Source organism: Palaemon carinicauda, chromosome 30 (genome assembly GCF_036898095.1).
Source record: "Palaemon carinicauda isolate YSFRI2023 chromosome 30, ASM3689809v2, whole genome shotgun sequence".
NCBI lineage: Eukaryota > Metazoa > Arthropoda > Malacostraca > Decapoda > Palaemonidae > Palaemon > Palaemon carinicauda.
The window spans coordinates 23,418,484-23,443,249 of record NC_090754.1 but is presented as its reverse complement, the minus strand read 5'-3'; the positions used below and the strand labels follow the sequence as shown (position 1 = coordinate 23,443,249).

The 24,766-nt window shown below is 41.1% G+C and overlaps 1 protein-coding gene across 3 annotated transcripts in view; it reads right to left on the bottom strand.

Annotated features, from left to right (window-relative positions):
- The window catches only part of LOC137622926 (focadhesin), a 252,821-nt gene that overhangs the window by 158,867 nt on the left and 69,188 nt on the right, over positions 1-24,766 (bottom strand). For all 3 annotated transcript variants that reach the window (XM_068353496.1, XM_068353495.1, XM_068353497.1), the window contains one exon: positions 11,891-12,103. In XM_068353496.1, coding sequence (XP_068209597.1) covers positions 11,891-12,103 — 213 coding nt within the window. The remainder of the gene's footprint in view (positions 1-11,890; positions 12,104-24,766) is intronic.

Below are 24,766 nucleotides of genomic sequence, written 5' to 3'. Positions count from 1 at the left end.
TATATATACAGTAGGGTCCCGAATTATGCGAGAATTTGGTCGATGAAAGGCCTCGTGTAATTGGAAATTCGTATATTTCGAAACACATCATGGCGGCAAACAGCAACCTACCCGTCAATTTTTTTTCACTCCATTTCTAGCTTTCTAGCTATATATATACTGTATATACACTGTGTGTGTGTATGTATGTGTGTATGTATGTATATATATATATATAAAACATATATATATATATATATATATATATATATATATATATATATATATATATATATATATATATATATATACTGTAGCTTTTATCTTAACAATACTGTAAGAAATCCTTCTTATAGATTTTTTTTATGAAATACTGTACAAAATTTCTTTTATGGATAAATAAAACAATAAAAAGTTGTTAAAGTTTTGATAATTTTCTGACTGTAGTATTTACTACTGTACTATGCATAGCTTACTGTTTTCAGTATTTTCCGAATGATGTAGAATTATTTCCTATAGATACAAAAAACAAAAAAAGGTTTTCAAGGTTTGATACAGTACGTATCTAGCAATAGTTAAAAATTACAGTATAGTACTGTATATCCATATTGACACTCCCACACGTAAACACGGCCACTAGGCGCAAGTGTGCAATAGGCTGCTGTACGATAATCACGCTTTTTTTGCCCTGAGCGGTCATTTCACTAATGATAATTTTTCAAAGTTAATATCATTTCTTTATGCTTATAATTCGTAATTATAGTTAAAAGTAGGGATATTAATTAAATGGTTGAGTAAAAAAAACAATTAATACTACTATTATTTCATTTCAAATGGCTACATAATACTGAATATTCTAATGGGTTCTTTTTATCTTCAATCGTAAATCTTACGCCTGGATAAGCAACAAAAGGAAAGGGATAGGTCTCTCTCTCTCTCTCTCTCTCTCTCTCTCTCTCTCTCTCTCTCTCTCTCTCTCTCTCTCTCTCTCTCTCTCTCTTCATATCGTTTCCTGTATAGTTTTCAAATATGTTCGTCATACATTTGTACATTATTTATCCACTTTATTCTCTCTCTCTCTCTCTCTCTCTCTCTCTCTCTCTCTCTCTCTCTCTCTCTCGGCGTTTCCTTTCCCTTTATAGTTTTGTGAAATTTCGTTGTCCAGTCATTCGGTAATGAGAAGTCATTTTCGCTTTCGACATCGAAAGGAAACTTTGTTTCTTCAATATACTCATCACTGGAGGATTCAGAACTAATGCTCTCATTATCAAACAGGTTATCATTATCAAATTCCACAACAAGAATATCATTTATTTCATCTAAAGAAATAACCTTCCTCTTTAGACCTTTCATTACAAAAGGAACAACAAATAACCACTTATGCATGAACGCCCGAGCGCACTGATAGGAAACCAGTTCAAACCAGAGTTTTCTAACATCAAGCTACCTTCAGAAAAAGTTGCCAGACATCATATAAGTTTCTATTCACAGTCCCCATATGCTGAGAGTGTTGCCAAGTGGTGATCCTATACTTACTATACGAGTAAAGTAACATCACGAGACTGACGGCTTGTAAAAGGCAATTAAAGTCATGAACGGAATATACAGTTGAAGGCGGTACCGAGTAGATCGTGGTGAACGGTTTATCACGTGGGTGACGCTTAACAGGTTAAAAAAACATTTTATATAGTTCGGTATTTTCTCTATCCATCCTCTCCCAGAAAACCTTCAAATGTGAATTATCGGAATGTGTGCAGATCTTGGCAGTGCGATAACTAGTTAGCGACTGAGAATAAAAAAAATAAAAAGCCCGATTGACGAATGACGATGCTGATGAAGAGGATATCAAATACCGATTTTTCCCTAATTGATTTTTTCTACGTTCTGTCTAATCCAATGTACAGTACATTCTTATGTAAAGGGCGAACCCCAACATTTCTTGATGCTGCTACACTTTAATTATAGATATTTTACCACCTATTTATAATCTTTATTTATAATAACATCTTTAGTAAAAGCTCTTCAATATCACTTTCAGGAGTAAATGCGTTTATGATCGACGATGAAACGTAAAAAAAAAAAACGTTTTCCTTTTAAGAAGGCGTTTTTTTAGGAAACAAAAAACAACACGAAACAAAATTGCTCATATTTCATATATTTTGATTTTCTAAGGATAAATAAAACATTAATTATAACATTATTATTACATAGTACCTGGTAAGATATCTTTTGCCGCAAAAGTTAACCTACAGACAGTTGTTAAAATTGGTTAGCGAGTTCGTTATGATCGGCGATGGAACGTACTAAACAAAGTAATGGGTTTGGTTGTGGTGACATGTTTGGCAGTAGCATGATATAAAATAGTCTTTATTTTGATGGTTTTTAATTTAAAGTTTAATCAATAAGGATTTTTCACCATAATCACAACGTAAGTATAAAAATTAATTAGTACAAATATGGAATATTATACATATAGGTGTTGGACAGTTAGGCTAGGCCTAGCGACAAGTTCACACAACAGATGGGCAAACCTTAACATTTTTCATCCAAAACTAGTCTTAAAATGTTTGAACAGAAATCTTTCTCTCACATTCTCCCCCCCCCCTTCTCAGACATCGGGGAACCATCACCCCCCCCCCAATACAATTAAGAAAACAATAGATTTCCTACGCTTCGCGGTGCTTGACTCGCGGATTTAGAATGCTCCTCGCAAATACAGCAAATTTAATTTTTAAAAACTATCGATCGCGTAATTGAGGAATCGCGTAATTAGAACACGTGTAATTCGGGACCCTACTGTATATGTACGAAACCGTGGTACGTGTACGTACCAGGAATTCGTGTTTGTGCACTAAAAAAATTGAGTATTATGTTAATATATGTTTCTGACAAAGGTAACAATTATTCTTTAACAAGTTACCGAATCATATGTAAGTCAGTAGTTTTTTTTTGATACCATATAATCATTTGCTAGCAATGTACCATATATATGATCTTTATTTTATCATGCATTTTTTTTTTGCTTTGGTAATATCTTTTTCATATGCATTATTGTTATTATTTTTTAATGTGCCTATTTGGACATTCGTCCTCGTTTGATTATGGCTAAAGTTAAACAAAGAATAATACATATGTCCAGTCACACCTAGTAACCATGTTTTGGCTTGTCGTTAAATTTTTGTGAAAAAATTGAGATAGCTGGCCGAGCTTATGTAATAGTTAAAATAGTTAATATTACATGTTTAAAACACATGACGTAATATGTCATGTTGGATGAAGGTGCTAGCCGTGGGACTTGCTGTAGTCATTCAAATCATAAACAGGACATACAATGCAGCCTCAACAATGTGACATTTTTCTTAACTGTCAACACCATGCCTCAGCGTGTGAAAGTTTGTGACGTCACCGGATGCAGGTGTCTTCCGAGATTGTGACGAAACTTATATACTGTAAACTAAGCATACGATATCTGTGATATCGATAAGTTAGGCAGTTCATATCTATACTTCACCAGAATTGGTCATCTGACCAACCCAGCTCCCTCCAGTGATGGAGATGTTTAACTCTGTTGTTTTTACTAATAAATACTTTTAGAGCTAATAAGATGTACTCTGTTATCCAGCTATACCCATCTGAAACAACACATACTCAATGTGTGCTTATAAAAGTAGCACACCAATACATTATACATACACATATACATAACATACATGTACATAGATAAATTGCATACACATTAAAAATTAATGTCAGGGGGTTAGTAGTAAGAAAGTTTCCTCTCTTGATTTCAGGCTATTCTGTGCATGTGTGAGATGGCTAGTTTACCAACTAAACGCTTGAGGAGATCAACACCATCACCAAGCCCACATCTGCCAGTTGATATAGAAAAATGCATCATTTGCCAAACGGATCAGCCACACTTTAATACCACCAGCAGTGATAACGGCAGAAAACGTATTGCTGAAGCAGCATCTATACGAAAGGATGCTGTTTGTGATAGATTGAAACAGGTCGACAATAGTAAAATTGTTTACCACATAAGCAATGACTGTTATAAACAATATACTCTGAAGAAGACCCTTGATAGAATTAGGTTAGCAGGCTGTCCAGAGTCTCCTGATCCAGGTACACAGCAGGGCTCATCTCACTCAGATTCTAGGTCTAAGAGATCATCTATTGCTTGTAGAGATCCTGTATGTAAGCCTGATGACGTTGACATTTTCTCACAAAAGTGTGTAATCTGTGGGAATGCCAAACACAACAATGATTACTCAAAATATCGCATCTCAGAAAAAGGGAGGGCTGATGTCTTTCTGAAAGCAGCTTTGCTTCTGCAAGACGAGGTATATATCAAAACTTCAGACTTGCAGGATGCAAATGCAGTATTCGGAGCTGATTTTTATTGCCATAAGACATGTGTTCGGAACTACATACGAAAAGGAGAGAAACTCTCAGGGTCGCAATCAGCTGGTCAGCGGAAGTTGGATATATTTGAGAAAGTGTTGAAAAATATAGAATCTGACTTGAACACTGGGAAATCTTACGACCTGTCATTTGTAGCCGATCGTTGCAACATGTTTTCTAATGAAAAGCAACTGAACTACAAGTTTACAAACAGAGATGTGAAAATGTACCTAATCAGTGTGTACAAAAGTGAGTTGTCATTTTTTTCGCCTCCAGGTTCTAGTAGGTTGCCCACAATGTTTTTCAGGGTAGGTGCTAATACACCGCAGGTACAATCAGACACGTCTGGTGGAAACGATTGTGACATTAACACTGATGTTTTGAAACGTTGTGGCAGGTTGTTACGACAGTGCATTATGAAACATGACTTTGAACTTGATGACAAATTTTGTGACTGCACTGAATTAGAGGATGCCTACAATGCTATAGTCCTTCCAGATCAGGTTGGACATTTCTTCTCAGGATTGTTTGATGTTGATATTGATTGTGATGATGGAGAAGGCACTGATGCAAATCTGGAAGATTCTGAAATTGACTCAGAAACTGCTAAGCATAATAAGATCTTGTCTGTGTTCCAAGTGATATTTTTCATTTTGAACAATGGTAGAAAACGTACACCCCTTCTTATGCTGAATTCTGAAGCTGTTTACAATGCATGTAGGTCCAAATTATTGGTATCAAGTCTCAATAGGTTTGGGCTGGCGATAAGTTATGATGAAATCCTGCGTTATCATTCTGACATGGCATCATATGTTATTGAATCCAGTCAGGGTGGGGCCCCTCTTCCTAGTAATTTTGATGGCAAAGAGTTTACCATGGGGGCTTTCGATAATTTTGATCATGAGGAAGGCACGTTGTCGGGCATAGGGGGTAGCCATGATACGGTAATGGTCCTAATGCAGGACAAGCCTGAAACTAGGAATGGTAAGCCCAAAAGGTCAGAGACGAATGTATCGCACAGGGATCGACAATTTAAAGAAGAACTAAGTTGCCAGATTCTCAGGAAATACTACAAGGTATCAAAGAAACCAACTCTTTCAACTTTGTATGAAGTACCTAAGGAGCATTTCAAGATGGATGAGGGTGAATATAAGCAGGTTAGGGCAAAGGATGTCGCCTGGGTAGTAGGTAGGATGGACCTGTGTGATGATGAGGTTGGTGAGACCTGTGAAAAGCAGACCATGCCATCCTGGAGTGCCTTTAACTCTTTGGTCACTAATGAGAACCTTCCTGTAAAGATAGTAGGGTTTTTACCGGTACTGCCCTATGCAGTGACAGAACATGCAACGGTGTATACTGCATTAAAAAACATCCAGGAAATTCTTGGGAAACTAGAGCAGACCCACCTCCCGGTGGCATGTGATGAGGGGGTCTATCAGATTGCTCGACAAATTACAATGCAAAACCCACAGGAATTTGTAAACATAGTTTTAGTTTTAGGGTCCTTTCACTTGATAAAGGTGCTCATGGGTGCAATAGGAAAGTTCATAGACGAAAGTGGGGCAGAAACTATCCTGACAGAGTCCAAAGCTTTTGGTCCTAATGTAGTACGTTCTGTCCTAGATGGGTCACATTATGTTCGTTCATTAAAAGGATCGACGCTTTTGGCTGAGAGCATTGAGAGGTTACAGTGGGCGAGGTTCTTTCGGTGCAAGGGTACATCAGCTTACATGGATGAAATGGAGATGCTGAAGCTACTAAAAGATGGAGTGTTTAAGAAAGACAGAGAGCAGAGCAAACGTCTTCTTGATAGATTCGTAGATAACTCCTCACGCAAGATCAATGACTTCAATGCCTTTCGGTCAGATCTACGGAATAATTCTGAGACCTTCGCCTTCTGGGATACATTCGTTGAGATGGTTTCTATCCTTAAGGACCTCGTCAGAGCAGACAGGGAGGGGAACTGGCAGTTACACCTTCAAAGCATCCAGACCGCCCTGCCAATCTTTGCAGGATGTGACCGCACCAACTATTACCGATGGGCATCAGTCTACTTGGAGGATATGCGGAGACTGCAAAAGGATGCGCCAGACGTGTATGAGAAGTTTGCTGCCGGAAATTTCAGCATAAAGAGGACTCCTGGAAAGTTCAATGCGATTGGAGCTCACATGTGCCTAGAACAGACCATCAATAGGTCACAGAAGAGTGCCAGTGGAATCATAGGTAGTACCAAGAAGAAGAAATTTGTTGCTCAATGGGAGATAATATATCATGAAATGTTGGCAGTGGTCAATATTCAACGGCAGATCAGTGGTGTTTCAGTCTCAAGTACTGAACTTACAGTTGGTCATGAGTTCAATGTTTCGGCTACGTTGAGCTCTGAAATGTTAGCTCGTGATGTAATAGAATACATCAAACAGAATGAAAACCCAGCAGGCGTATCTGAAGCAGACATTCATGTGGAGCAGCCAAAGTTGCACAACATTCTTACCCAAGAAATTGTGTCCAGTGAAATCTGTGATGACCTACTGAATTTCAGGAAAAAATCCAGCGATCTCTATGACAAGTTCCAACTGCGGGGCAGAACGAGGTGTTCTCCTTTCTAATGACACAGATGTGGTAGTTCTTGGATTGCATCACTGGAGTATTATGAAGGCACATGGTTTAAAGGAACTGTGGATAAAGGCTGGCGTTGCAACCACCACAAGATATATTCCCCTCCATACGTTGGCAACTAGAATGGGCCCTGAGAAGTGCAAAGTTATCATCCCGCTTCATCAACTGACTGGATGTGACTCAACAAGTAAATTTGGAACGAAAACAGCGGCTTTGAAGGCCAAGCCTGAGAAATTTCTCCAGAACTTTGCCAGGAATCCATATGATACAGATTTCACCTTAGTGGAAAAATTTCTGGTGCAGGTGTATCCATTGAAAGCTCCAGGTGATTGTCAAACAATGGACCACCTCAGATACCATGTATTTCACCACAGTTCCAAAACAATCCTAGACCTTCCACCAACCAGCAGATTGATCAGAGGCCATATCCAAAAGGCTGTCTATGGGTCATACATGCAGACACACTATTTGGATAATCCACATCTTGATCCCATAGACTTTGGTTTCTTTGAGCAGGATGGCCTATTGCGTCCAGTGCGGGATCAAATTTTGATGCCACCTGACTTTTCTATGCCATGCACATGCACTTCATGTGCAACGAAACGTTGTTCCTGCGGGAAGCGTGGCATCAGGTGCTGCCCTTACTGTCAATGCCAAGCTTCAGGCAAGGGGTGCAAGAATGTAGGATAGATCACCATACAGAATAGATTTAATCACATTGAATGGTGGTTTGGATGTCAGCTCCACTTCCATAAAAGAATTTTCCTGGGTTGCGAAACGTCAGTGTTTGCAATGAGGATGTTTTTAATAGTTTGGTTTTACCCCTAAGGGTTCTGCATGATAACCATGTGTCACCGGCAACTAATTTCCTTTGATTATTTGAACGATTCATCATATCAAATTGTTTAGTTTAAAAATGGCATTTTTCCGATTTTCAAATATTTTCGTCTTGGGCCTCAGAGGGTTAAAAGACAGGTTTTAGACATTATGACATTATGATAGGTTTCTTACTATTTAATCATGTGCTGTTTAAAGATTTGGGGCTGCTTTAATCTCTTTTGATACGCTTTCAAACAGCCAACATAACTAGCATAAAATTTTGAAAAATCGCATTTTTGCCATTTTTTTCGATATTTTGACTTGAAAATAAAAGGGTTAAAGTGTGTGTTTTTTTCCTTCAAATAATTTTTAAAAACTATCCTATGTAGTACTCTACTAGAATCTACAAATAAAAGAATAAATTAGTTTACAACTGGGTTCTGGTTTAATTTTAAGTTTTTAGAAGCCCAGATTTTGAGCAAGTGTCAAATTACGTCATTGCTTGAGCTCTGGTGACCTTGACCTTGACCTATTTTAATATTTCTTACTTTCATCTTATAGCATGCCCTATAAGCTACATTTTGATGGGTATTTCATGCAAATAGCTTATTTCCTTACTGAGTTATTAAGATTTGAATTTCCCCTACTCCAAATTTTTGCGGAAATTTTTAGTATGGTCAATAGCTACAAAACCATCCCTAGCAAGATTACTGCCGGGTTTCAGAATGTCTACCCTCGCTAAAATGATGCCCCAGGTGATGTTCTTTCAGAAAATAGTGAGTAACCTAGGGGCCCTTTTTAGCATGCGAACACCCCTTGGCTCCAGGAGTAGATCGAACACAAATAGAAATTGTTGTGCCTGCCACAAACTTTTATTACCTGAATCTCATGATACCCACATTCATAGCAGGACTAATGAGAAGCAGGGTACTCGGTCCTAATATACACTGCTGTTCCCCTGGCCCTAGGAATGGCATCCCGTTTTAAAATTATTGGTTTCTTAAAACCAGTTATAAGGAGCTCAAATGAGTGCCTCATATTAGAAACCAAAGTTTCTGAGCACAAAAGAATACCATACTGTCTGGCCGCAACTATAAGGTCTTGAATATTTCCATGAAGACCACAAATATTGTAATACATTAGACAACATTGACGAAATCTAGGACGTACTGGTCCCGGACTTCACACAATGTCTCCAAACAGCATAAGAATTAATGGTAATAAAAAGGATACATCATACTTAAAAACTAAATTAACAAGAATTATAACAAAAACAATATGTACAGGAAAATAAATAAAGTGATTAATCAAACCCATAGACTATAGTAAAAAATTCGGAAAAACTGGTCAACATGTTAAAGCCGATGCACCATGCAAAACTAAATACCCTCCAGGGTAGCCACTTCAACTGAAGGGAGGACAGTAAGGATGGTTTTCAAAAGAAAAAGAAACAGATAAGGAAAAGACAACTTCTTGATAAACCACCAGGCATCCGTGGCCCTTCTATCAAGCTTACCCAACACACCATTTAAATAAAACAAGTGGAGGAAAGAAAAAAAAAAAGATAGAATAGCGTGCCCGAGTGTACCCTCAAGCAAGAGAACTCTAACCCAAGACAGTGAAGGATCATGGTACAGAGGCTATGGCACTAACCAAGACTAGAGAACAATGGTTTGATTTTGGAGTGTCCTTCTCATAGAAGAGCTGCTTACCATAGCTAAAGAGTCTCTTCTACCCTTACCAAGAGGAAAGTAGCCACTGAACTATTACAGTACAGTATTTAACAGCTTGAGCGAAGAAAAATTGATTGGTAATCTCGGTGTTGTCAAGTGTATGAGAAAGGCAAGAATGTGTAAACAATAGGCCAGACTATTCGGTGTAGGCCAAGAACAATTGAGCCGTAACCAGAGAGAGGGATCCAATATATTACTGTCTGGCCAGTCAAAGGACCCCATAATTCTCTAGCGGTAGTATCTCAACGGGTGGCTGGTGCCCTGGTCAACCTACTACTTCTAATATAAAATATAAAAATTTAAAAAAACAAGAGGAAAAGAAATAAGATAGAATAGTGAGCCCGAATGTACCCTCGAGCTAGAGAACTCTAACCCAAGACAGTGGAAGACCATGGTACAGAGGTTATGGCACTACCCAAGACTGGAGAACAATGGTTTGATTTTGGAGTGTCTTCCTAGAAGAGCTGCTTACCATAGCTAATGAGTCTCTTCTACCTTTACCAAGATTAAAGTAGCCACTGAACAATTACAATGCGGTAATTAACCCCTTGAGCATGGAGGAATTTTTTGGTAATCTCAATGTTGTCAGGTGTATGAAGACACAAAAGAATGTGGAATGAATAGGGACGACTATTTGGTGTACAGTATGTGTAAGCAAAAGAGAACTGAGCCGTAACCGTTGAGAGGGATCCAATGTAGTCAGATTCTTGTCTGATCACCACCTCAAAGTCATACAAGGTACCATAAGGGTCTTGAGGAGAAGAGTCACTCCCCCCTCCAGGGGCCTGAGATTTCGGGGTGGGCAAGACTACTCAAACCTCCTCATGAGCATAGACAACTCCCACGAAGCGCAGAGGTCTATGGATGATGGTGGTGAATTTACAGTTTTGTGGTATGTGAATTTAAAAATTATTTTTCGCCGGCTGGGCATATCTCATTTTATATCATGAGGGGCATTTCATATTACGAGGCAAAAAAAATCTTTGTATCTCTTTCTGTCTCATGAATTTTTTTGTATATAGAAACTTTTGTATTACTGTTATTAGAAGAAATCTAAGCTGATAACTAACTAATTGGAGGCACAGGACAAAATTTTCAAACCTCTATCCTGCTCATCACTCAGTACAGTAGGATGCTTCACACATATGCGAACCGAGTTTCAATTGTATGACCAGTATTGAGATGGCCACCTTTTGCCTTATAATGCTTTTGGTCTTCACTGCAGCTTCTCTGGTGAGTTTGTGCGAAAACGTTATTCATACAGACAAAGTAAATTTAAATGTGTGTACTTTACTAGTTGTAGTCATGGCCCCTAAATGTGTTTCAAGTGTTTCTAGTTAAGTGGTCATGGTAATTTGGGAAGGCAAGGGAGATATACTTCCCCTCTTCTGAGAGAAAAGGAATAATTGAGGTTTCAATTAAAAAAAATTTTCTCACAATATACCAACTCCTGAAATGATAACAGAAATCAAAGTTTTAGGACATTTTGTATTTCACTAAATAAGAGAAAAATGTGCTCTCTGCTTTCTACCAAGCCAAAATAAAAAGTGATGTCATACCACCGGCATGTTGAGAGCGGGGTGGCTGGTCTTCCCCTCGCTAGCTAGTGGCGGGTGGTTATATCTCGCTAAAAATTTTTGTCTTTTGGATAGCTTTGGCTTTTGACTTTGTATTAGATGTTAGAACAAATAATAATTAAACTTGGTTACCAAAATATACACTAATACAGTAGTAGATTGTTTAATCTCCTTGACCAGAATATTTTGAAATGTGGTCGAGAAATCTACCCCTCTAAAAAAAATCCCTTCTCCCCAAATTTAATCAACTGAGTTAATAAAATTTTAGTATATGTTTGTAAAATTATAGATAATTCTTAGCCAATCCTGCTGCAAACTGAAAAAAAAACAAGCAAACCAAATTAAAAACAAATTTTCAGCAGAGATATCTAAAGGCCTAATTTTCCGAGTGGTTTCGCTCATTCCATGCTTGCCTGGTCCAAAGCTGGACTAATTTCTGTTATACTTTTCAACTATTCTCTTTGGTCTATTCTATTCAACATGACCAACTTCTCAAGACTATAATTTTCAGTTTTTTTTAAATGAAATAAAAATCCTATGAACTATCCCTAGAAGAATCTAAAATTTACTAGTTTGATAAAATTACATTACAATGATGATAATCTGCCTGGTCTTGCATTATCAGCATAAGTAACAGGTTTGTGAATTGCATAGATATAAAATTAAATATTTGTTATATATTTTTATAAAAGGTTCATATAAAAAAGGAAATTTCATAGCCTGGTTAATTAGTTACACAAATGTCATGAGACATGAACTTACTTTGGATCAGGATTTCTCATTAAACTGGCTACCTCTTCTAAAACAGCTGATGTTAGATCAGGTCTTTTCGTAATAAGAGTAACAAATGGATGAGTTGGACCTTTCGGAGGACCGGTAAAGGGACACTGTATCTTTCCATCAGATGATTCAGATTCTGCCACCGACAGCAACAAAATTATTTCCGTTATTCCTTGGACAAGAGCACCTGGGGACCTATCAAAAAACATAAACATGAGACATGGAAGACTTGAAATAATTGAAACTTTTGCATATTAAAAATGTTGAGGTCTTTAGTGTAAAAGAAGATACAGTCATACCTCGATTTACGAATGACTGAATACAAGCAAATCAGTCTTGAGTATAAAAAATGCAAATTTTATATTTGTATTTTTCCTAGCTATACAAACCTGTGTCATTTAATGGGGTTACTTCTGGTTTTGTTTTCTACACCCAGAAAATCAAAAAGAAATTTGGTAGATTATGTCATGCTGGGTTGCTTGGCAACTGCTGCACATGACGGGCTATACTTGTATCAAGTATTCCCTTACCAACACTCTTCTGGTCAAGACTTGCAGGGTGGGTGAGGCAGGACCTTTGGTAAATGACTCAATGACTCAGGAAAAATATAAACTATATAAAATTAGTAGTTTATTCCTACATGGATACAAACTTCTGAGTCACTTAATGGGGAGTCTTCCAATGTTGGAGGTGTGCCCTTTATCCCCGAGATAAAATTACTATGGTAATAGCAAGAGATCAAAGTGAATTATTTGTGAATATACAGCCAGCTCGTACGAGGCAAGGACTTCTGTTCTGTTCCAAAGAACTCAACCAGGGTAAGGTGATATGAACATCAAGTGGCTTATAACATTGATATATGCAATACAGCACCAATGTATCAGCCAAGCAAACCCAAGGCATTCTCACCTGCATTAGCGGTTCAAGTTCAATTAAAATTGCCATTTGCCTTTATACTCATTAACACCCTTATAATGCAGAGAGTAATTGATGCCTTGGATAGAGACAGTTACTTGTCCCATGAGAGCTTAGATTAGACTATTCATTGTGCAGAAAAATGGGTCCTATGGAAAAAGTGTCTAAGAACCTGTGTGTACAATCTTTAAGGTAGTGGTTTGTAAAAGTGCTTTGTCTCTTCCAGACTCCTCCTTTTAGTACTTGAGCTACAGAGTGGTTTTTGCGGAAAGCTAAGGTTGCAGCAAGACCACGTTTATTATACGCTCGAGGGGGGCCCCTTAGAAACGCTTCCCTTAAGGACTTATACGCTATCATGATAATTTCCCTCAACCAAAAGAAAATGGTGTTACTGGAAACATGTTATTTTGATAATAAAATAAATTTTTGAATATACTTACCCGGTGATTATATAGCTGCAACTCTGTTGCCCGACAGACAACTCTACGGTAAAAACTCGCCAGCGATCGCTACACAGGTTGCGGGTGTGCCCAACAGCGCCATCTGTCGTCCAGATACCCAGTACTCAATGTAAACAAAGACTCAATTTTCTCCTCGTCCCACTGCGTCTCTATTGGGGAGGAAGGGAGGGTCCTTTAATTTATAATCACCGGGTAAGTATATTCAAAAATTTATTTTATAATCAAAATAACATTTTTCAATATTTAACTTAGCCGGTGATTATATAGCTGATTCACACCCAGGGGGGTGGGTAGAGACCAGCAATATATGTTTACACTTTTATGAGCTAAGAGTTTTTATTTCATTTTAGAAGTTATCAAAATAACAAAAACAAAATAAATAGGTACCTGGTAAGGAAGTCGACTTGAACAATTACTCTGCCTTTTAAGTACGTCTTCCTTACGGAGCCTCGCGATCCTCTTAGGATGCTGATCGACCCCTAGGATCTGAAGTATCAAGGGTTGCAACCCATACAACAGGACCTCATCAAAACCCCTAATCTAGGCGCTCTCAAGAAATGACTTTGACCACCCGCCAAATCAACCAGGATGCGAAAGGCTTCTTAGCCTTCCGGACAACCCAGAAAACAACAATAAAAACATTTCAAGAGAAAGATTAAAAGGGTATGGAATTAGGGAATTGTAGTGGTTGAGCCCTCACCCACTACTGCACTCGCTGCTACGAATGGTCCCAGTGTGTAGCAGTTCTTGTAAAGAGACTGGACATCTTTCAAGTAAAATGACGCGAACACTGACTTGCTTCTCCAATAGGTTGCGTCCATTATACTTTGCAGAGATATATTTTGCTTAAAGGCCACGGAAGTTGTTACAGCTCTAACTTCGTGCGTCTTCACCTTAAGCAAAGTTCGGTCTTCCTCACTCAGATGTGAATGAGCTTCTCGTATTAACAATCTGATAAAGTCTGACCAAGCATTCTTTGACAAAGGCAAGGATGGTTTCTTAACTGAACACCATAAAGCTTCAGATTGGCCTTGTAAAGGTTTAGTACGCTTTAAATAGAACTTAAGAGCTCTAACAGGGCATAAGACTCTTTCTAGTTCATTGCCTACGATCTCCGATAAGTTGGGGATATCGAAAGATTTAGGCCAAAGCCGAGAAGGCAGATCATTTTTGGCTAAAAAACCAAGTTGTAGCGAACAAGTGGCTTTTTCTGACGAAAATCCTATGTTCTTGCTGCAGGCATGAATCTCACTGACTCTTTTAGCCGAGGCTAAGCATACCAGGAAAAGAGTCTTAAGAGTGAGATCTTTCAGGGAGGCTGATGGTAACGGCTCCAACCTGTCTGACATGAAGAATCTTAGTACCACGTCTAAATTCCATCCAGGGGTAGCCAAACGACGCTCCTTGGTGGTCTCAAAAGACTATAAGAGGTCTTGCAGATCTTTATGTTTGGAAAGATCTAAGCCTCTATGCCGGAAGACCGATGCCAACATGCTTCTGTAGCCCTTGATAGTGGGAGCTGAAAGGGATCGTCCTTTTCTCAGGTATAAGAGAAAAACAGCTATTTGAGCTACAGAGGTACTGGTCGAGGATACAGAAACTGACTTGCACCAGTCTCGGAAGACTTCCCACTTCGATTGGTAGACTCTAATGGAAGCTCTCCTTGCTCTAGCAATCGCACTGGCTGCTTCCTTCGAAAAGCCTCTAGCTCTCGAGAGTCTTTCGATAGTCTGAAGGCAGTCAGACGAAGAGCGTGGAGGCTTTGGAGTACCTTCTTTACGTGCGGCTGACGTAGAAGGTCTACCCTTAGAGGAAGACTACTGGGAACGTCTACTAACCATCAAAGTATCTCGGTGAACCATTCTCTCGCGGGCCAGAGGGAAGCAACTAACGTCAACTTTGTCCCTTCGTGAGAGGCGAACTTCTGCAGTACCTTGTTGACAATCTTGAACGGTGGGAATGCGTAGAGATCCAGATGTGACCAATCTAGGAGGAAAGCATCTATATGTATTGCTGCTGGGTCCGGGACTGGAGAGCAATAGATTGGAAGCCTCTTGGTCAGCGAGGTTGCAAAGAGATCTATGGATGGTTTTACCCCAAGTGGCCCAAAGTCTCTTGCACACATCCTTGTGGAGGGTCCATTCGGTTGGAATTACTTGCCCTTTCCGACTGAGACAATCTGCTATGACGTTCAAGTCGCCTTGGATGAACCTCGTTACTAGGGAGATGTCTTGACCTTTTGACCAGATGAGCAGGTCCCTTGCGATCTCGTACAACGTCAGTGAGTGGGTACCTCCTTGTTTGGAGATGTACGCCAAGGCCGTGGTGATGTCCGAGTTAACTTCCACCACTTTGCCTCGAAGGAGAGACTTGAAGCTTTTCAAGGCCAGATGTACTGCCAACAGCTCCTTGCAGTTGATATGCATGCTCCTCTGACTCGAGTTCCACAGTCTGAGCATTCCCGACCGTCTAGTGTCGCGCCCCAGCCCACGTCCGATGCGTCCGAGAAGAGAACGTGGTTGGGAGTCTGAACAGCCAGGGGAAGACCCTCTCTTAGGTTGATATTGTCCTTCCACCAAGTCAGACAAGACTTTATCTTTTCGGAAACCGGGATCGAGACCACTTCTAGCGTCTTGTCCTTTTTCCAGTGAAAAGCTAGATGGTATTGAAGAGGACGGAGGTGTAGTCTTCCTAGTGACACAAATTGTTCCACGGATGACAGCGTCCCTACCAGACTCATCCACAGCCTGACTGAGCAGCGTTCCTTCTTCAGCATCTTCTGGATGGATAGCAGGGCTTGATCTATTCTGGGGGCTGATCGTCTTGTTGTTCAGCAACGTCCTCATCAGAGGGTTCCTCATCCGAAAACTGATGAGGAAACGGCAACGGAGTGGGCAACGGAGTGGGCAACGTCTGGCTCGCTGAGTCCGGTCGCACTGGTGCATGCGTGACGGAGCCGGACGCAACATCATGGAACTGCTGCACAGTCTGTGAACTGTCAACAACCATGGGTGCGCGAGGAAGCACAGCGTCAACCCGAGACTGTCTAGACCGTCTGGGTTGTGCAGTCAACACCCTACCGGGTTGCTGAGGTTGACGCACTGCGTCAAAACAAGTCACCTCTGCTGGTTGTTGAACGTCCTGAACGTCAACAACCACCTCCGAGCGTCGCTTAACGTCAACGTGCGGCTGGCAACCCACACTGGGTCGCATCGGTGGAGGAACCACCTCAACTGGCAGACGCGAGTAGGTTACCTCAGCGTCAACAGGGCGCACAACCGACCGGTTGGAAGGTTGTTGGCCAGAAGGTTCGGTAGCAACCTTCTCCGCATTAAAGTCCTCTATCAAGGACGCAAGCTTGGACTGCATGTCTTGCAGCAAAGCCCATTTAGGGTCTACGGGAGCAGGTGTGGCAACAGACGGGGTTAGCGACTGAGGCGGTACCGCTTACCATCCCTGAAAGCCTTGTTATGCATGACATAATTGTACAGCAAAACTTCAAAGGCTCGAAAACAGCTGTGAAGTTGACCTGTAAACAACTTGGAGCGTCTCCTGGCCAGGCGCCAGGGAGAGTCTACGAGAATTGAGAAGTCTATCTGGGCAGAGGCATGAACTCCCAAGCCGAGAACTTCTCTCGTGTCATATCAGACTCTCGCTCTATAAACCAGTTTAACAGAAGGGAAAAGCAAAGGCTGTATCCCCCAAACTCCTCCTGGTGAAAAACCAGTCGCCTAGCCAACGTAAAGCTCTCTAGGAGAGCGAGAGAGCACTAGCTTAAAAACAACGGCTTCGAAGTAGCTAGGCCTAGTGTAAGCTCTGACGTTTAGGCGAACGAGGAGCAGCAGTTACAAAAAGATCCGGACAAAGATCCTTAAAAAAATCATCATGATTTAATTAAAGCCCATAGGAGGCTAAGCAGCTTTAGGCTCCTCTCCATCTGACAGAGTCCTCAAGGGAATATCAGTAGGAGGGGGAACAGCAACTTCCTCATCTACAGGAACCTTGTCCGATAAAAGCTGAGTCTCAAGCAAGGGAGAGACCTACCGTGGTGGCAATGCTTTACAAGCAGAGTCCACACTCACTGGTGCATTAGTAGCGGACCAGAACGCAACGTCATGTAACTGCTTGACAGTCTGTGAACTGTCAACAACTGAACTGTCAACCACAACAGGTGCGTGAGGACGCACAGCGTCCACTCGAGACTGCTTTGACTGCCTAGACTGAGCAGTCAAAACAACTCTAGAATGCGGAGGTTGACGCACAGCGTCAAAACAAGTCAACTCCGATTGTTAGTGAACGTCTTGAACGTCAACAGGAGCATCAGCAAGTGGCCTAACGTCCAAATGCGGCTGAAAAACCACACGAGACCGCATCGAGTGTGGTTCTAAACAACCTGACTGACGTGACTAAGCTACGCCAACGTCAACAGTAAGCACAAAGGAACGTTAGGTTGGCTGAAAGCCAGGATATCGATGAGATAAACGGCTAGACTCAACGGACTAATCGGCAGAATAGTCTTCCATAAGGGAGGCAAGCATATACTGCATGTCTTGCCATACAACCCATTAAGGATCAACGGAAATGGTTGTGGTAAGAGACGAGGGTAACGTCTGTGACCGCAACACTTTGCCAACAAAAAAAGACTCTCGGAGTCTGTGTTACGCTTTTGTTAGGCGGCGAGCAGTTATCCGATGACTGCATAGGGTCAGAGCTGTCCTAATGGTTGTAACCAGGACGCTGGACCTGTCCTGAAAGGACTGACTTTCGCTTAAGGGCTTCGAAACCTTGTGACAGGTTTCTTATGCGAAAAGCCTTCGGATGACGAGGAGAAACAACGTCTCTCTCGTCTTATGGTAGGGGAGATCTTGGTAAGATACACCCGATACCATAGAGGGAAAACGTCTGTTCGTTGATCAAGGCCTCTCGAACCCATAAGTCGTTTGACATTACTTCTCCCCTGGGCTTGGGAGCATGCAAGAGGTCCCGGACTAGGTGAACGACAGGCACGAACAGACGAACCCTCGGACGCAACACTGTAACACTTTGCGCATATCACTTTATCACTTCGATTTTCTGTTTTGCACTTATTTCACTGAAATCGAAACTTTTACTGATTTCTACCTGAAACACGCAATTCTACCCTTCATTAAAAGGTAGTAATTGCGAAATCAGTCGTATAATGCAAGCTCATTAATACCAGCAAAAAACAGAAAACATATTTTAAGATAAAAAAATCAGTGGCTGGGAAAGAGACTAAACACTAGTTCATATAACTACGTTTTCAATCTCTCACCGCACATAGCCTGGGGACGAGAATAAAAAACTAAAAACGTTTTATCCTTCCTCCCCGTACAGCGACTAGGGACGTGAGTAACTCGAGAACAACGTTACCCGCTTGAACGGAACGTTTTCTCTCCTCTCTCTCCCTCCGTCTCTATCTCTCTCTCTCTTTCTCTCTTGATTTCGCACCTAAGAGAAGAGCCCAATTATATTTCGTCAAAAAAACATGTTATTTGACTAAAGGAAAAAACTGAAAGGTTTTTCAAATAAAAAGTTCCTTTAAAATAGAATTTAAAACATTTAAGCTAAGAAAGAATGAACAAAACGTCAGAATCGATTTACTCTTACTGCAAAGTGAAACCGTGATACACTCTCTCTCTATCGTAACGATAGAGCGCATGTTGAACGTCCTGAATGTCAACAACTGCGTAGCATAAATAAACTAAACGTTAGTTCATCTTTGAAAACAGTACGAAGACTATCAAAGAAATTCTTTCATAAAATATTACATTTAAAAAGTTTTAAATCCTTAGCTCTTTAAAAGCTAATTACGATATAAAGGGCTCAACGTTGATTAACTTCGGTTTCCAAGTTAGGACCGCCTACTCTCAGGAAAGGTCTATATAAACAAAACATTAAAATTATTTTTATATGTTTATAATAAATGGAAAGTTAATCGAAGAGGCCTAATAAAGGCGGAGAGATATAAAATATATAGAGGAAAATCTATAACGTGATAAGATAATTACTAAAAGCCTAAACACACTTCCGTCTAAGGGAAGGGTCGGCCATTTAAAAGTGAAAGAAAGTCCATACTCTCTTTGTCACCATAATTAAATCTATCCAAAACGAGTTCAAGATTTAAGATGAAGATAAAACACCTGCATAGCGAAAGCTCAAAACTAGAATAAAGTACTTCACCAATTAGTTGTGAAAAAACTCCAGTTTAGCAACAGCGAGTAAGTACGTCTTGTCGATAGCTCGACAGAGAGAAAATTGAGTCTTTGTTTACATTGAGTACTGGGTATCTGGACGACAGATGGCGCTGTTGGGCACACCCGCAACCTGTGTAGCGATCGCTGGCGAGTTTTTACCGTAGAGTTGTCTGTCGGGCAACAGAGTTGCAGCTATATAATCACCGGCTAAGTTAAATATTGAAAATTTCTTTTTTGACTGGCCAGTGCTCACAAACAGATTGGAGATTCTGGGCTTAAGGTGCAGCATCCTCTTTAGATATTTCTGTACTGCCTCTACGTAGTACCAGGAGAGAGTTATTGGGTCCTTTGACTGGCCAGACAGTACTACATTGGATCCTTCTTTTGTTACAGTTCATTTTCACTTTGCCTACACATACAGTACACAGAATAGTCTGGCCTATTCTTTACATATTTTCCTCTGTCCTCATACATTTGTCAACAGTGAAATTACCAAACAAATCTTCTTCTTCTTCTTTGTGGCTATTTTCCTCTTGATAGGGGTACAAGAGACTATCTAGCTATGGTATGCAGCTCTTCTAGGAAAAGGACACTCCAAAATCAAACCATTGTTCTCTAGTCTTGGGTAGTGCCATAGCCTCTGTACCATGGACTTCCACTGCCTTGGGGTAGAGTTCTCTTGCTTGAGGGTACACTCGGGCACACTATTCTATTTTATTTCCTTTCTTCTTGTTTTTTAAGTTTTTATAGTTTATATAGGAGATAAATTTCACTGTTATTGTTTCATTTAATCGTTAATTACTTTTCTTGTAGTTTATTTATTTCCTTTCCTCACTGAGCTATTTTCCCTGTTGGAGCCCTTGGGCTTATAGTATCCTGCTTTTTTAACTAAGGTTATAGCTTAGCAAATAATAATAATAATAATAATAATAATAATAATAATAGTAACATGTCATCCATATCATCAGTTACCTCTTTGAGAAACATGATCGTGAACGAGTCAAATCTGATTTCATTATCAACTGGATTTTGGGTTTTGTCTACAAATTAAGGAACAAAAGATAAAGATACTGATAGTTTTAATATCTGTGTCGCGTTCATATTATGTCTGGTGACATATTTCCGGTAGATATTGAGCGGGGAATAGTGTGATTTTCTTCCAAAAGGCTAACGATTAGTATCAGTATTCCCATTATTGAAATATCAAGTAACGATACAAAATATTTCATGGATCTGTATCAGTAGTTATGAGTACTACTAAGCATAAATTTGATTATACACTAGTTTTATTTCACCTGTGATAATAGATCGATATTTATCTATTGAAAGTGCACTAATAGGACAAATATTTTCTTAGAAATATGTTATTTTGATAATAAAATAAATTTTTGAATATACTTACCCAGTGATTATAATAGCTGCAACTCTGTTGCTCGACAGAAAACTCTACGGAAAAATTCGCCAGCGATCGCTACACAGGTAGGGGGTGTACTCAACAGCGCCATCTGTCGTTCAGATACCCATTACTCATTGTAAACAAAGAACTCAATTTTCTCCTCGGTCCACTGTGTCTCTATTGGGGAGGAAGGGAGGGTCCTTTAATTTATAATCACCGGGTAAGTATATTCAAAAATTTATTTTATTATCAAAATAACATTTTTCAATATTTAACTTAGCCGGTGATTATAATAGCTGATTCACACCCAGGGGGGTGGGTAGAGACCAGCAAAATATGTTTACATCATATGAGCTAAGAATTTTTATTTCATTTTAGAAGTTATCAAAATAACTAAACAAAATAAATAGGTACCTGGTAAGGAAGTCGACTTGAACAATTACTCTGCCTTTTTAAGTACGTCTTCCTTACGGAGCCTCGCGATCCTCTTAGGATGCTGAGCGACCCCTAGGAGCTGAAGTATCAAGGGTTGCAACCCATACAACAGGACCTCATCAAAACCTCTAATCTAGGCGCTTCTCAAGAAATGACTTTGACCACCCGCCAAATCAACTAGGATGCGAAAGGCTTCTTAGCCTTCCGGACAACCCAAAAACAACAATAAAAACATTTCAAGAGAAAGATTAAAAAGGTTATGGAATTAGGGAATTGTAGTGGTTGAGCCCTCACCCACTACTGCACTCGCTGCTACGAATGGTCCCAGAGTGTAGCAGTTCTCGTAAAGAGACTGGACATCCTTAAGATAAAAAGACGCGAACACTGACTTGCTTTTCCAATAGGTTGCGTCGATTATACTTCGCAGAGATCTATTTTGTTTAAAGGCCACGGAAGTTGCGACAGCTCTAACTTCGTGTGTCCTTACCTTCAGCAAAGCTTGGTCTTCCTCATTCAGATGGGAATGAGCTTCTCGTATTAACAGTCTGATAAAATAGGATAAAGCATTCTTTGACATAGGCAAAGATGGTTTCTTAACTGAACACCATAAAGCTTCAGACGGGCCTCGTAAAGGTTTAGTTCGTTTTAAATAGAACTTAAGAGCTCTTACAGGGCATAAGACTCTTTCTAGTTCATTTCCAACCATACGATAAGCTTGGAATATCGAACGATTTTGGCCAAGGTCGAGAAGGCAGCTCGTTTTTGGCTAGAAAACCAAGTTGTAGAGAACATGTAGCCGTTTCAGATGAGAATCCGATGTTCTTGCTGAAGGCATGAATCTCACTGACTCTTTTAGCTGTGGCTAAGCATACCAGGAAAAGAGTCTTAAAGGTGAGATCTTTCAGGGAGGCTGATTGTAGCGGCTCGAACCTGTCTGACATAAGGAATCTTAGTACCACGTCTAAATTCCAACCAGGTGTAACCAAACGACGCTCCTTCGTGGTCTCAAAAGACTTAAGGAGGTCCTGTAGATCTTTATTGTTGGAAAGATCTAAGCCTCTGTGACGGAAGACTGATGCCAACATGCTTCTGTAACCCTTGATAGTGGGAGCTGAAAGAGATCGTTCTTTCCTCAGATATAAGAGGAAGTCAGCTATTTGAGTTACAGAGGTACTGGTCGAGGATACTGATACTGACTTGCACCAGTTTCGGAAGATTTCCCACTTCGATTGGTAGACTCTAAGGGTGGATGTTCTCCTTGCTCTAGCAATCGCTCTGGCTGCCTCCTTCGAAAAGCCTCTAGCTCTCGAGAGTCTTTCGATAGTCTGAAGGCAGTCAGACGAAGAGCGTGGAGGCCTTGGTGTACCTTCTTTACGTGTGGCAGACGTAGAAGGTCCACCCTTAGGGGAAGTGTTCTGGGAACGTCTACTAGCCATCGAAGTACCTCGGTGAACCATTCTCTCGCGGGCCAGAGGGGAGCAACTAGCGTCAACCTTGTCCCTTCGTGAGAGGCGAACTTCTGCAGTACCTTGTTGACAATCTTGAACGGAGGGAATGCATATAGATCTAGATGTGACCAATCTAGGAGAAAGGCATCTATATGAACTGCTGCTGGGTCCGGGATTGGTGAGCAAAATATTGGGAGCCTCTTGGTCATCGAGGTTGCGAAGAGATCTATGGTTGGCTGGCCCCAGGTGGCCCAAAGTCTCTTGCATACATCCTTGTGGAGGGTCCATTCTGTTGGAATTATTTGTCCCTTCCGACTGAGACAATCTGCCATGACATTCAAGTTGCCTTGGATGAACCTCGTTACTAGTGATATGTTTAGACCTTTTGACCAGGTGAGGAGGTCCCTTGCGATCTCGTACAACGTCAGAGAGTAGGTCCCTTCTTGCTTGGAGATGTACGCCAAAGCCGTGGTGTTGTCCCAGTTCACCTCCACCACTTTGCCTTGAAGGAGAGACCTGAAGCTTTTCCAGGCCAGACGTACTGCCAGTAGCTCCTTGCAGTTGAAATGCATTGTCCTTTGACTCGAGTTCCATATTCCCGAGCTTTCCCGACCGTCTAATGTCGCACCCCAGCCTACGTCCGATGCGTCCGAGAAGAGAACGTGGTTGGGAGTCTGAACAGCCAGGGGAAGACCCTCTCTTAGGTTGATATTGTCCTTTCACCAAGTCAGACAAGACTTTATCTTTTCGGAAACCGGGATCGAGACCGCTTCTAGCGTCTTGTCCTTTTTCCAGTGAAAAGCTAGATGGTATTGAAGAGGACGGAGGTGTAGTCTTCCTAGTGACACAAATTGATCCACGGATGACAGTGTCCCTACCAGACTCATCCACAGCCTGACTGAGCAGCGTTCCTTCTTCAGCATCTTCTGGATGGATAGCAGGGCTGGGGGCTGATCGTCTTGTTGTTCAGCAACGTCCTCATCAGAGGGTTCCTCATCCGAAACTGATGAGGAAACGGCAACGGAGTGGGCAATGTCTGGCTCGCTGAATCCGGTCGCACTGGTGGATGCGTGACGGAGCCGGACGCAATATCATGGAACTGCTGCACAGTCTGTGAACTGTCAACAACCATGGGTGCGCGAGGAAGCACAGCGTCAACCCGAGACTGTCTAGACCGTCTGGGTTGTGCAGTCAACACCCTACCGGGTTGCTGAGGTTGATGCACTGCGTCAAAACAAGTCACCTCAGCTGGTTGTTGAACGTCCTGAACGTCAACAACCACCTCCGAGCGTCGCTTAACGTCAACGTGCGGCTGGCAACCCACACTGGGTCGCATCGGTGGAGGAACCACCTCAACTGGCAGACGCGAGTAGGTTACCTCAGCGTCAACAGGGCGCACAACCGACCGGTTGGAAGGTTGGTGGCCAGAAGGTTCTTCTCCGCATTTAAGTCCTCTATCAAGGACGCAAGCTTGGACTGCATGTCTTGCAGCAAAGCCCATTTAGGGTCTACGGGAGCAGGTGTGGCAACAGACGGGGTTAGCGACTGAGGCGGAACCGTTTACCATCCCTGAAAGCCTTGTTATGCATGATATAATAGTACAGCATAACTTCAAAGGCTCGACAACAGCTGTGAAGTTGACCTGTAAACAACTTGGAGCGTCTCCTGGCTAGGCGCCAGGGAGAGTCTACCAGAATTGAGAAGTCTATCTGGGCAGAGGCATGAACTCCCAAGCCGAGAACTTCTCTCGTGTCATATCAGACTCTCGCTCTATAAACCAGTTTAAAAGAAGGGAAAGCAAAGGCTGTATCCCCCAAACTCCTCCTGGTGAAAAACCAGTCGCCTAGCCAACGTAACGCTCTCTAGGAGAGCGAGAGAGCACTAGCTTAAAAACAACGGCTTCGAAGTAGCTAGGCGTAGTGTAAGCTCTGACGTTTAGGCGAACGAGGAGCAGCAGTTACAAAAAGATCCGGACGAAGATCCTTAAA